This window comes from Excalfactoria chinensis, chromosome Z, assembly GCF_039878825.1.
Source record: "Excalfactoria chinensis isolate bCotChi1 chromosome Z, bCotChi1.hap2, whole genome shotgun sequence".
In the NCBI taxonomy this organism is placed as follows: Eukaryota; Metazoa; Chordata; class Aves; order Galliformes; family Phasianidae; genus Excalfactoria; species Excalfactoria chinensis.
In genome coordinates this window covers 6,994,063-7,005,442 of record NC_092857.1, presented here as the reverse complement: position 1 = coordinate 7,005,442, position 11,380 = coordinate 6,994,063, and the positions used below count along the sequence as shown (strand labels likewise).

The 11,380-nt window shown below is 43.4% G+C and overlaps 1 protein-coding gene across 1 annotated transcript; it reads left to right on the top strand.

The window, feature by feature from the left end:
- Positions 1 to 1,625: 1,625 nt before the first annotated feature.
- LOC140264621 (phospholipase A2 inhibitor and Ly6/PLAUR domain-containing protein-like) lies at positions 1,626 to 5,626 on the top strand. Its single transcript, XM_072360490.1, has 5 exons — positions 1,626 to 1,719; positions 3,083 to 3,199; positions 3,436 to 3,585; positions 3,722 to 3,862; positions 5,265 to 5,626. Exons 1-5 carry the CDS (start codon positions 1,671 to 1,673, stop codon positions 5,486 to 5,488), a joined length of 681 nt encoding a protein of 226 aa, XP_072216591.1. The 5' UTR covers positions 1,626 to 1,670; the 3' UTR covers positions 5,489 to 5,626.
- Positions 5,627 to 11,380: the final 5,754 nt, after the last annotated feature.

Here is an 11,380-nt window from a genome sequence, read left to right as displayed (position 1 = left end):
GTCAGGTCCTGCATTTTGGTCACAGCAACCCCAGGTGACCCTACAGGCTTGGGGAGGGTTGGCTGAAAAGCTGCCTGATGGAAAGGGACGTTGGAGTGCTGATGGACAGTTGGCTGAATATGAGCCAGCAGTGTGCCCAGGTGGCCAATAAGGCCAATAGCATCCTAGCCTATATCAGGAATGGTGTGGTGAGCAGGACTAGGGAAGTCATCCTGCCCCTGTACTCGGCATTGGTGAGGCCTCACCTTGAGTACTGTGTTCAGTTTTGGGCACCTCAATACAGAAAGGACATGGAGGTACTGGAGCAGGTCCAAAGAAGGGCAAGGTTTGTGAAGGGCTTGGAGAATATGGCCTGTGAGGAGAGAATGAATGAACTGGGGCTTGCCTTGGGCTGGTGCTATCCTGGGCAACTGGACGGACTGGGTGAGATCTGAAATGTTCTTGTATCTCATATTCGTGATTTGTTACCCATTTATGTTTATAGTCTGCATGTTCCTTCTGTGAAGTATTTGTTTGGATGGTTGCTAAGTCTAGGGGCCAGAATGATCTCAGCTCTCTGATGTGCTACACAACAAAGTTTGCTTGGAGCAGTATCTGGCCCAAGGAGCTTTTACAGCAGCTGAGGCTGGTATTAGGACATCAATTGCTCCCTGCTGTCACTGCAAGAAGTACTGAAGGACAATGAACTGTGACCTATCTGCTCAAGAATATGAGCAGAGAGGGTATGTTCTGCATAAGAAATGGTTTTGGTGAGGCAGCAAATCCTGTTAAAAGCTGCATAAGGGACAGGGAACCTCTGTGCTGATAGCAGTCTGGCCCTGGCTTCTTGACTGGATCCTAGGGCATGGAAGTCATGCTGTCACCAGGCTGTGTCACAGCCACATCAGTAGATCCTCCCTGCTGAATGTTTTGACTTAGGGGACAAAGGAATAATAGAAAAATTTCTTATCAACCTCCACTTGTTTAATATAAAAGCCTGCACCCTGGAGGACCCACTCTGCAGCTGTGACATATTCATCCCCAGGAAACCCTGATCAAGCCTCCTCCAAGGCATATATTGGCAGTCATTTTGCAAACAGAAGCTGCATGCCAGCTTGGAAAGGAAGTTCACTGCTCTGTTGCTGTCTGCTTTACTGCTGTACTCGAGGTATGAGAGCTACTGACTGTCTGATGGGAAAGAAGATGGGAAACCAGCCAGCAAAAACAGAGACATGAGGAAAATTCTTGACTAGTTCTTACTACACTTTGCTTCTTTGGACCTGCTGGAGAGAGCACAACAGGGCTGTTCAAATGGTTTCTTCTCCTTCATTCATATGTATGGCAGAGGCTGAAGGTTATTTAAACAAAGTTTGAACTGCAGACATACCTGACAGATCCCAGGCAAGCCATCCTTTCCCACAGGCTGCATACTCTACACTGGGGAATGATAGACAGTATTTCTTGCGCGAAGGAAAAGGCAGAAATACGATTTAGATAAAAAAATAAAAAGTACGTCATGTGTTCTGTGCTACCAGTACTCTTCGATGCACTTCCACAGCTATGACTTCTGCATTTGCCACTTCCTCAAATCGCTAACATATCCATCACGCTGCGGTTTATAAAAGCCCTTGTGGTACATAGCGCTGTGTTTAGCAAGATTTGGCAGCTCCCTGTCCTTACAGTCCATCAGCATGAAAGTATTTCTTGGCCTCAGCGTTCTCCTGACTTTTCTAGACTCAGGTGAGTTTTTTGCTGGGTCCTGTGGGGCTGCAAGATACGGAAGACATCTGGGAATGGGTGTTGCTTATGGAGGGTTGTTCCTGGCATCTGGGACACGGGAATCCCTTATCTGAGATTTGACATGGAGTGGGGTAAGTATTAGAAGGCTTGGAGGACACCTGAGACTATGAGCCAATGTGTGGGTGAAGATGGATGTGTTTATAATGTGAGCTGGGTATGTAAGCTCCCGTGGTGATCAACAGCAATCTAACAGGGACAGTCACAAGAATGATTTGAGTTACTCCAGGGTAGACTTTGGTCAGCTGAATCAATATCCAGCCAACAGTGACTACAGACTTAAGGGACTGGCTGATTTGCTCATGCTCAGGATCATGCAATTTTAATTTAGACACCATCAGTGTCTAAATTTTCTCAAGATCTCAAGAATCTCTGCTCAAGAAGAACATTAGTTTTATGAAGGTCTTGTGTCATACCTGCCATGTCATGCAGATGTCATGGCTGCTGCAGAGTGCTTCACATGTTTTGGGGAACAAACAGATATCCTGAATACACTGATCTACATGCTGAACCTTTCAGTGCTAGTTGGTGTATCAAGAAGGTCATGTTGTTTGTTCTCTCTCCATAAACTCTCTACTCCTAAGTTTCTCTTACTGACTGCCTGACACTCTGGTCTGCTTAAGAAGTTCTTGTCCTGAAACAGTAGATAGTCAGTAAAGTGGATTCCTCTAATGCCTACAGAGAGACATATTGTTCCCACTTTGTCCATAACATAGTGACTGCTGGCAGCCTCTCAGTGACCAATTCCTTGAATTCCCTTGCTCACTGCAAAGAGAAGATGTGGGGACTGCAAATCCAGGGACACACAAATACCTTTCTGGACAAAGGGGTCTGTAGGTCTGTTTCTCTTAATGTCCTCAATAAAATCAAACAAGAATTATCCACTAGAAGATAAGGCATGCTGGCTGGGTATTAAATATAATTATTTAAATATTAATTAATATGTATTATTTGATATATACATATATATAATATATATATATAAATTATATATATATAAATAAATTATATATATAATATGATAATAATATTATTAATTAAAATTTAATATTGATTAATATTCAATTAAAATTTCAGCTCAGAAAGCCTTCCCTGTACTTCCTTCAAGATTCAAGATCACACTAGATAAAATAATAATAGGAAATAATGAAAAAGAGCCTAAAAACTGAACGTGTAACTGGAAAAATAAGGAAAGAGAAACATGAAAACTGCTGATCAAAAGCAGAAAGAAAAGAATAATAGATGAAAGGGGAAGTTAAATCCCATATGGGTAATGCTCGGAAATATGTCTTTCTTCCTCACCCAGGAACCATGCTTCAATGTGAGGTTTGTCACAGCATAGGAAGAAGCTGCTTTGGCCCCATGGAAACCTGTAGTGGTGACGCAGACACCTGCGGTGTCATTCTGCATGAAGTTACAATAGGTAGGTGGGACGTTTGCTGTGCCTTCATCCCTTCCCAGTGAGAAATTCCTCACTGGTATCTTAGATGTGATGACACCATGCCTGTTCATCTGAAGGGATCGCCGGTGTCACTGGCACTGCTTTTGGGTGGGTCTGTCAGGTCCTGGGAAGGCAATTGAGCAGTTGCTGCTGTAGGAAGCAGATGGAGGGGGAGTGAATTAGATGGTGGTTAATGATTTGGTGCTTCCCCATTACAGGGGGGATGGCAATCCCTTCATCAATCAAGGCCTGTCTGCCGTCCAGAATTTGCCAGATGGGCCTTGTCACCATGAACTACGGGAAGGTGAAAGCAAGGAGCCGCTTGGCCTGCTGTGTGGGTGATGCCTGTCAGACAGTGTCTGTCTCCTGTAAGCTCCCTTTTGGCTTATCCCCATCCCTTTTCTACTTGCCTTGTACCAAGGTCAGGCTTTGTACACTAAGCCATCACTTGGCTCCTCACTCTCCTTCCCTCGCTAGAACCAATTGCAGCCTCTTTCCTCCTAGTGCCGCCAGAGAACAATGTGCCCAATGGATTCCAGTGTCCTGCCTGCTACAGCGTCGATTCTTTTCAGTGTGGTAATGAAACTGTAAACTGCACTGGATCTGAAAGCCGGTGTGTTGACCTGGCTGGGTTAATGAATACAGGTAATAGTCTTTCGTCTGGGGCTGTCTGTCATCTTTTTTGTTTAGCTGGCAAACCCAGCCTAAAAGGGAGCAGTACAGATTGATAAAAATGGGTGACATGTAAAGGGAAAAACAAAGGAGAAATACAAAGCTTAAAAAGGGCTTGCTTAAATATGGTAAAAGGGCAAGGGTGTGCTTTCCTTCCTCCTTTCCAACTGTGGACACAGAACTGCTGGGATCCCTTGTAGAATGGCATTACTGAGGTAAAACTGCTGTAATGAAGCAATCTGATATGTGGACATACCCCCTGAATTTGCTGGCCATAGCTAGGATGCATGAGGATTAACTTGGAGGAGGTTCAGGTGAAACTAATACAAAGCTACCAGCTTTTTTATGCAAGCAGTAGGGGTAACATTATCTGAGCATGGAGTTAGGTACCCAGCATCAACAGGAAGATCACTCTCAGCCTGTCTGACCTGCTGTGTGTCCATAGCTGTAGGCAGTTAGGTAATTTCCCACAAAATTGCTTGGAATTGTTAACTGACAAGGATTTTCTTCACAAATGTTTACTTTGGCCCAGCAGGCTGAAGCTTTTGGAAAAGTACCATTTCCAGTGTGAGGAAAAGAATAAAAATCTAGTTTAATGAGGAACTGGGAGTTGTTGACTTGGGATAAGGTCGTCTGGCTTTCCCCAGGTTGAATTTCAAGCTACTTCTGTGTCCAGACTGCTGGCTAGATGTGGATATTTCTGTGACTGCAACACTTTAAGGTCTATCTCTCAAGTAGGTGCTCTGGTGTTGGCAAAAGACAAGGCTGGGTTCCAGGCATTTCCTCAGTGGGTACATGAGCAGGGTTTCTCTGTTGCTTTAGCTAAATGATTTAAGGCCTTAGAGACAGACTTGCCTAAATACACAGCTCAGCCTGTAATTCCTTTGAGACTTCTCACTCCTGCTCAAATTCTGGCTACAAAATAAGTAATTCATTTCAAATTTCATGAAAGGGTCAAGGTGAGAGGGTAATAGTGAACACTTGGGCTAGTGTATCACAGCTCTCACTTCTCTAGGAACCTAGGCAAGGTGTGAATGGGAGAACTGGAGATTCTTCCATAAAATAAAACAGTTCAAAAGCTTTTCCATTTTTAAATTACAATTTTTAAAATTAAAAAAAAAAAAAAAAAAAAAAAAAAAAAAAAAAAGGAGAAGAAGAAGAAAGTCTTATTCATCAGTAGAGAAGAAGAAACCTTAAACGCTTTGTGTTTCTCATCAGTGAAACTTATTCAGTAGAAGGGAACAGACAGGAATGGGCTTGGAGACAACTGGATGTGAAGGATGTGCAGTATGCGAGGTTAAAAATGCGAGCTTCAGTGGCCAGGGAAGGAGACTGTTCCCCCTGACCTGTGGAATGTACTTCTTTTACTGTGTAGGTGGACTGACTGTGAAAGCTGCCATGAAGGGATGCACCACCATTTCTGAATGCAGTGCTGTAGGAGACAGTAAAAACAATCTGGGGATGATGGACATTAAAATAAAGCGGTTCCAATGCCAACCAGCCACTACCCTGGAAATGCGGAATTCTGGGTTTGTCCATCCACAGAGTCTTTTCTTCCCTGTCCTATTAGTATTCATCGTGGAGAAGTTAATTTTCTGACTCTCTCTAGGGCTGGCTTAAGCAAAGCTTGTGACAGGCGCCGGTGGTTTGCACCTGTTTGATGTGGTGTTTCTTGTGTGCCCATTTTGTTTTCAGAATAGCTCTTTTGACTTTACAGAATAAAGACAGTACATACACTTTGTTTATTTTCTTTTTTTTATTTAATCTGATTTAAAGCTACATCTGTTCAATTGTGGTTGGTTCTGTAATGTTCTTAGAGTACTTTGTCCATAATAGAACGGCGGGAGACTGAATGAGGTGCCCATATACTGCACAAGCAACAGCAGCTCTCAAAAGAGCATTAGAATCTACATCCACAGACTCAGGACCAGTCACTTTTCCAAGCTCTGAAAATGACTGGAGGTGAGTTCCTGGGAAATTCACTTTCATTAGAGAGGTAGCCTGCCCTTTTTTGCCTCCCTTACATCCTATTTTCAGTTGGATGCTTGTGTCCCCCAGGCAATCCTGAAGTAGTTTCCATTTCAGAGAGGAGCCAGTGATCCTTTGCTACAAGCAAACTGCTCCTGGCAAGAACATTTCTCCCTGTTGTTGTTCTTTTTGCCTTACCAGACACTGTCCTTTTCTATTTTAGTTTTCAGGATTATCCAGAATAAATGTTTATTCTAGGAATGCTTCATAAATTAGGCAGCTTTATATGGTGATAGACTGCTGGGAGCCCAAGTAATGGAAATTTGTAACCCAATGCCTACTTCCCTTCAGATGGTCAAACCACACCCATAGTTGGCTTAGCCTCCTCCCTTCCACACAGGTAATTCCCCACCATAAGGCTCTTCTGCTCCTGTGCCTGTCCTGCTGGACCACTCCAAAAGCTCCACCTGTCCTGAGTTGGAGGCCCCAGGCCTGGATGCAGTACTCCGGATGGGGCCTCATGAGAGCAGAGGGGGACAATCACCTTCCTCTCCCACCTGGCCACCCCTCTCTTGATGCAGCTCAGAATGCAGCTGGCCTTCTGGTCTGCAAGCACACACTGCTGGCTCATGTCATGTCAAGTTTTTCATCTACCAGAACCCCCAAGTCCTTTTCAGAACTGTTCCCAATGAGTTCTTCTACACATATATGAGATTGCCCTGACTCTAGTGCAACACCTTGCACTTGGCCTTCTTGAACCTCATTTGGTTCACATGGGTTCACTTTTCAAGCTTGTCCGTCTTTGGATAAAAAGTCCCTTTCTTCTGTTGTGTCAACTGGACCACTCAGCTTGGTGTCATCAGCAAACTCCATCAGTGCAGGCCACCATATTGGTCAGGCACAATCTGTCCTTGTTAAAGCCATGCTGGCTATCTCAGATCACCTCCTTGCATGTTCCTTAATTTGTCTTGCATAAAGATCTGTTCCATGATATTCCCAGGCACAGAGGTGATGCTCACCTGCCTGTAGTTCCCTGGATCTTACTTTTTCCCTTTCTTAAAAATGGAAGTAATGTTTCCCTTGTTCCAGTCACCATGGACTTTGACTGACAGCCATGATTTCAAATGTGATGGAGCGTAACTTGGCAGCCACATTAGTCAATTTCTTCAGTACCCTGGGATCCATGTCATTTGACCCCATAGATTTGTACATGTTCAACCTTATTAGCTGGTCTCAGACTTTCTGTGTGTTTCCAGATAAGTGAATCTTACTGGAAAAGTGTTGCCTTTTTCTGGAGAAGGCTGTGAGATTACTAATCAAAATGCATGATTGGATCTGTCCTTCCTATCTCTTGCTCACAGTACATGGAGTTGCAGTGATCAGAAACGGAATTTTATCTCCTAATCAAAACTGTGTCAGAAAGCCCTAAGGAAAACCTTGGTTACTCAAATGAGACCATAATGTGTGGCAGTACTGAGATGATTACACCTAGACATATATGCATGAATACATATGTGACCAGTTTTTAACATGCAGCAAGGGGACCAAATGTTTTTGCAATTAAAGTTTCCCCTAGACTTTATCTCCTTTCCAAACATGCTGAAACTCCTTTCTTTCTAATAGTCTCATCAAATTAGTTGGGAGAGGATTTCACATTATCTATTACTATAAAAGGGTGTGAATCTGAGAGTGAAAAATATTTTTGGGGGTGGAGAGAGAACCGAAAATACAGACTTATTGCAGGCAAAAGAGTCTGGTTAGGCTCAGTTAATTATTTTCAGAGGCTGTACAGTTATGGTGTGGGTGTTAGGGAGGGAACGCAGCTCCCCGTTCACTGTGTAACAGCATGCTGATAATGGAGCGATTCGCTCTTACAGCATTTTTCCAAATCTGATAACACTCTGGAATTAAAAAAATTCTCTATCTGTGCCGGTACATTATCCCTGAATGCATCTCCTGCACGTTCATGCAGAACATTGCAGTGTTGTCTGTGGCATCCCCTGTAGCAGATCTTGATCCACTTCAACGGTTCAACCTTTCACTCTTCTGTTTGTTCCACTTTGACCTGTGATGTTATCTGGATGGAAAAGCTTGGTGGTTTTGTTTAGCCTGGTCAGAACTTGGGTGAGAAGTGTCTAGAGAACCATGGAAAAGTGGATATTCTTGGGTCCTACAGTTGACATAATTCTTCTTGGGTCATGAACAATAGGAGGCCTTGATGAGACTGTTCCCTAAACTGGATGGTTCAGTAATAGAGCTCCTGGCCGCGACTGTAAGCAAAGAGGCTACAGTCCTAGAACAGGTGATCCACTGAAACCCCTCAAGGAAAAATAACAAACTGTTGAAATAGATCAAAAACAACATGGTAAAACTTTGACTACGAGCTAATTGGTTTATCTCATCACTATAGCAGTAAGAGAAGACCAAATCTGAACTATCCTTGCTTAAGCAGTTGACTGCCCAGAAGTTACCTCCCCTTTGGTTAGGATGCTTATTGTGGGTACTCCTTAAGGCTGAGATTCTTACTATGCCTGTTGGTGAGTGAAATTTCAGTCTTTAAAGGTACCTGTTTACGCAGTATGTTAATCACTGTGACTCTTGCTATCGTAGTGGATTCATCGTATCGGTCTACTTTCTATGTTAAGCCAACTTGATACTATATCACTAAAACAGTGCCAGTGTTGGATATCTCATGTGACAGAGGAGGAGGACGGGCAGAAAGGTTTCAAAGAGTTGAGACGCAGGTCAGTTTTGATTCGTAATTTAATCTTGTGGCAAATCTGTTGCAATCTCTGGCTGCACAAATAGGGGAGTGAGGAGTGGAAATAGCCCTACATCTTTATGATTGATATATATCAGTACTTGGTCCTGATCCAGTACCCACATTTTGTAATGGCTATTAAAAACAGCATGAAATGAAATGCCTCACAGTGAAAATCTTCTGGTGCATTAACTGCTGATCTTACCAGAAAGGAGACAGAAAGGTAGCTTGTTTACAGCCATGCAGGAGCACAAATCCAAAGGAGAAGAAGTCACATCATCTTTGTGCATAGATGTCAAATCTGGTTCCTAGGGAGAGAGATGAAGCTGGAGTGTGTTCAGATAAAAGAAACACCAAAGGTGGAAAAAACCCTAGTGGCACCAATTTCCAGAACCAATTCAGGCAATGAGACCTTGGTATGTTGAGCAAGGAGTGATGAACATAATGACTCCCTATAAAACAGTCACTGGGTGAGTATGGGATGCTCCATTGTTCTCAGGGTTTAACTGAGGATATGAAGCAGGAAGCAGCCCTGGTCAAAGGCACTGGGGAGGGGCAAGGAAAGTTGTGGTCGAAACCCATCATAGTAAATGGGTTCCTGCTGATTTTACCAGGCTTTGCAAAAGGCTTTAGACACCAAACTGGGTTGTTTCCATCTGTGTTTTCTCTCTATAATATATACAAACCCTACTCCCACACAGATGTGCACACACTGACATGTAAATGTCAGATCCTCCCTTAGATTTTAAAGACACTTCCACTACCAAGCATATGAGATACACAGATCTGGATGTGTGGATGAGGCCTGCCTTACTCACAGTACCAACAACAACTTTGATTTCTCTTTGCATAACAAAGAGAAGGACCATTGTTTTCTCTCCCCTGACAATGGAATATTATCTGTCTCCTGCCCTTCCCTCACTCTCCTCCTAAGCTTCTGATCTTTCCCAAATAACTGAGCCAGAAGGAAATCCCAATGGCAGCCAAAAGACAATCAGTGACAATCTATGACAGACAGAAGCATGTGCAGTATTTTGTCCAGTAGGTGATTTTGTAGAGGGAGAAGGAGGAAGAGGATGTGGGTTGCTGTTTGGTGGAAGCAGCTCTGAACTAAGTGAATGCACTGAGGAGGTGCAGGGGAAGCTTAGGCCTGTATCTGCACCATGTGGGGAGTTCTAATCAGATACTAAAATGCATTGGTCCCTTCTTGATAGAGTATCTAAAGTTGGGGAAGATTTGCTTCCATTTCTTGGGAAAGATTTCTGTGCCAGCACCTTCTCACCAGGACCTCACGACAGTGGAGCCTGACAAATTTATCTCTTTTTCTGGTCAGAGCACAGCCTGGGGCTGTATTTGCAAAGGAATGTGAAGTTGTTGCTGTTTCTTTTACATAACAACCATGACTCTTCATTAAAAAGAAGTCTGTCCAGTAATCTAGGCCAGCAGGTCCTGTAGGTGTTTGTGGGATTACACTTCTTCAAAGGCAAAATGAAGACAAACAGTGAGCAAACAAGCAATCTTTCTTGCAGATAGGACAACCATTCACCTTGCTACATGCCAGAGACTTAGCAATTTCTCCTGGCTCTTTAGGAAACAGCAGAATTGGGTCCATCTGATCAAAATGGTCTTCTGCAAGGCGCAATTGTGTCTATCTGAGCACACCACCAAAAAACTGAGGCAATACAGCTCTTGGAGATCAGATTCTATCTGTCAGAAAAAAAAATTACTCTGCAGGTTCCAATTTGTACTGAGAGGCTCGACTGTTGTGCATCCCATCAAGACAGTTCCGTAGGCACAAAATGTTAGATGTGGAGGTTTCTATCCCCAGGGTCCTGCCTTTTCTAAGGAAAATATATTTTCCTTCAAATATGTGGGGCACGGAAAGCAGTTACTTCACAGCCCACTCAACTGAAGAATTAGGCTAGCTTTGTTCCCAAAGCTGCATGGTCTCACCTCCTAACTCTTTACAAACCTCTACCAAACTGGTAACCCGCTGTTCCCAAACCCTCACACATACTTGCTCTTCTCTGGACTGCATATTGTTAAGAAAAACATTTGGTCTCCACCTCTACTGCTGTTATAGAAAAGGCATCTCTCCCTCCCTACACATGTTTGGAACTATGAACAGAGAATCTTGTTCAGATTCTTGGGAGCTCTTTTGCATGAATGAAATGAATGAATGAAAACAAAATTCATTCTAGCTTTTAAACTGCAATAAACATTTAAGTGCTTCCAAACAATCAGACCTCTACGTATTACTGGTTCTTAGGATGAGTCTGATGTTCAAGTTGTTGCTGTGACTGGGCGTTTTGTTGCTGCCATTGGGTACACAGCCTTTCTGCTTTAGGACACTGTAGTTCATAGGAAGGGAAAGTTTCCTCCCACTGTTCTATAGCCACTCTTCATGTATCATTTTGTCCCCAGGGAACAGGCTCTTGGGCCTCATTTTCAGAGACCTCTGTTGTTGCATTGAGGAATTCAGATTTTCTGCTCCGGAAGAACCAAGTAGGAAATATCAGAGCACAGAATGAGTTTTCAAATCAGTTTTTTACTGGAGACCTTCTGGGACGGTGTGGGCCTTCCAGAGAAAACATGAAAACTATTGGCAGGTGACTGCTGAAAGAGTAGTTGATTGTAGGTATTGGGCACTGTGTGGGTCAAAAGGAGCCGTGAGGTTACAGATCCGGGAAACTACAAAACCTTTTGCAAACTTCAGTTACGGACCCATCCTCTTGGATTTGCTGGATCCAAAGAGATTGATG

Bases quoted from the DNA above. Each gene is read 5' to 3' on its own strand.
- LOC140264621 (XM_072360490.1), top strand. From the start codon at position 1,671: ATGAAAGTATTTCTTGGCCTCAGCGTTCTCCTGACTTTTCTAGACTCA. The intron at 1,720-3,082 runs GTGAGTTTTTTG...TTCCTCACCCAG, and splicing joins CCTGACTTTTCTAGACTCAG to GAACCATGCTTCAATGTGAG. The intron at 3,200-3,435 runs GTAGGTGGGACG...TCCCCATTACAG, and splicing joins TCTGCATGAAGTTACAATAG to GGGGGATGGCAATCCCTTCA.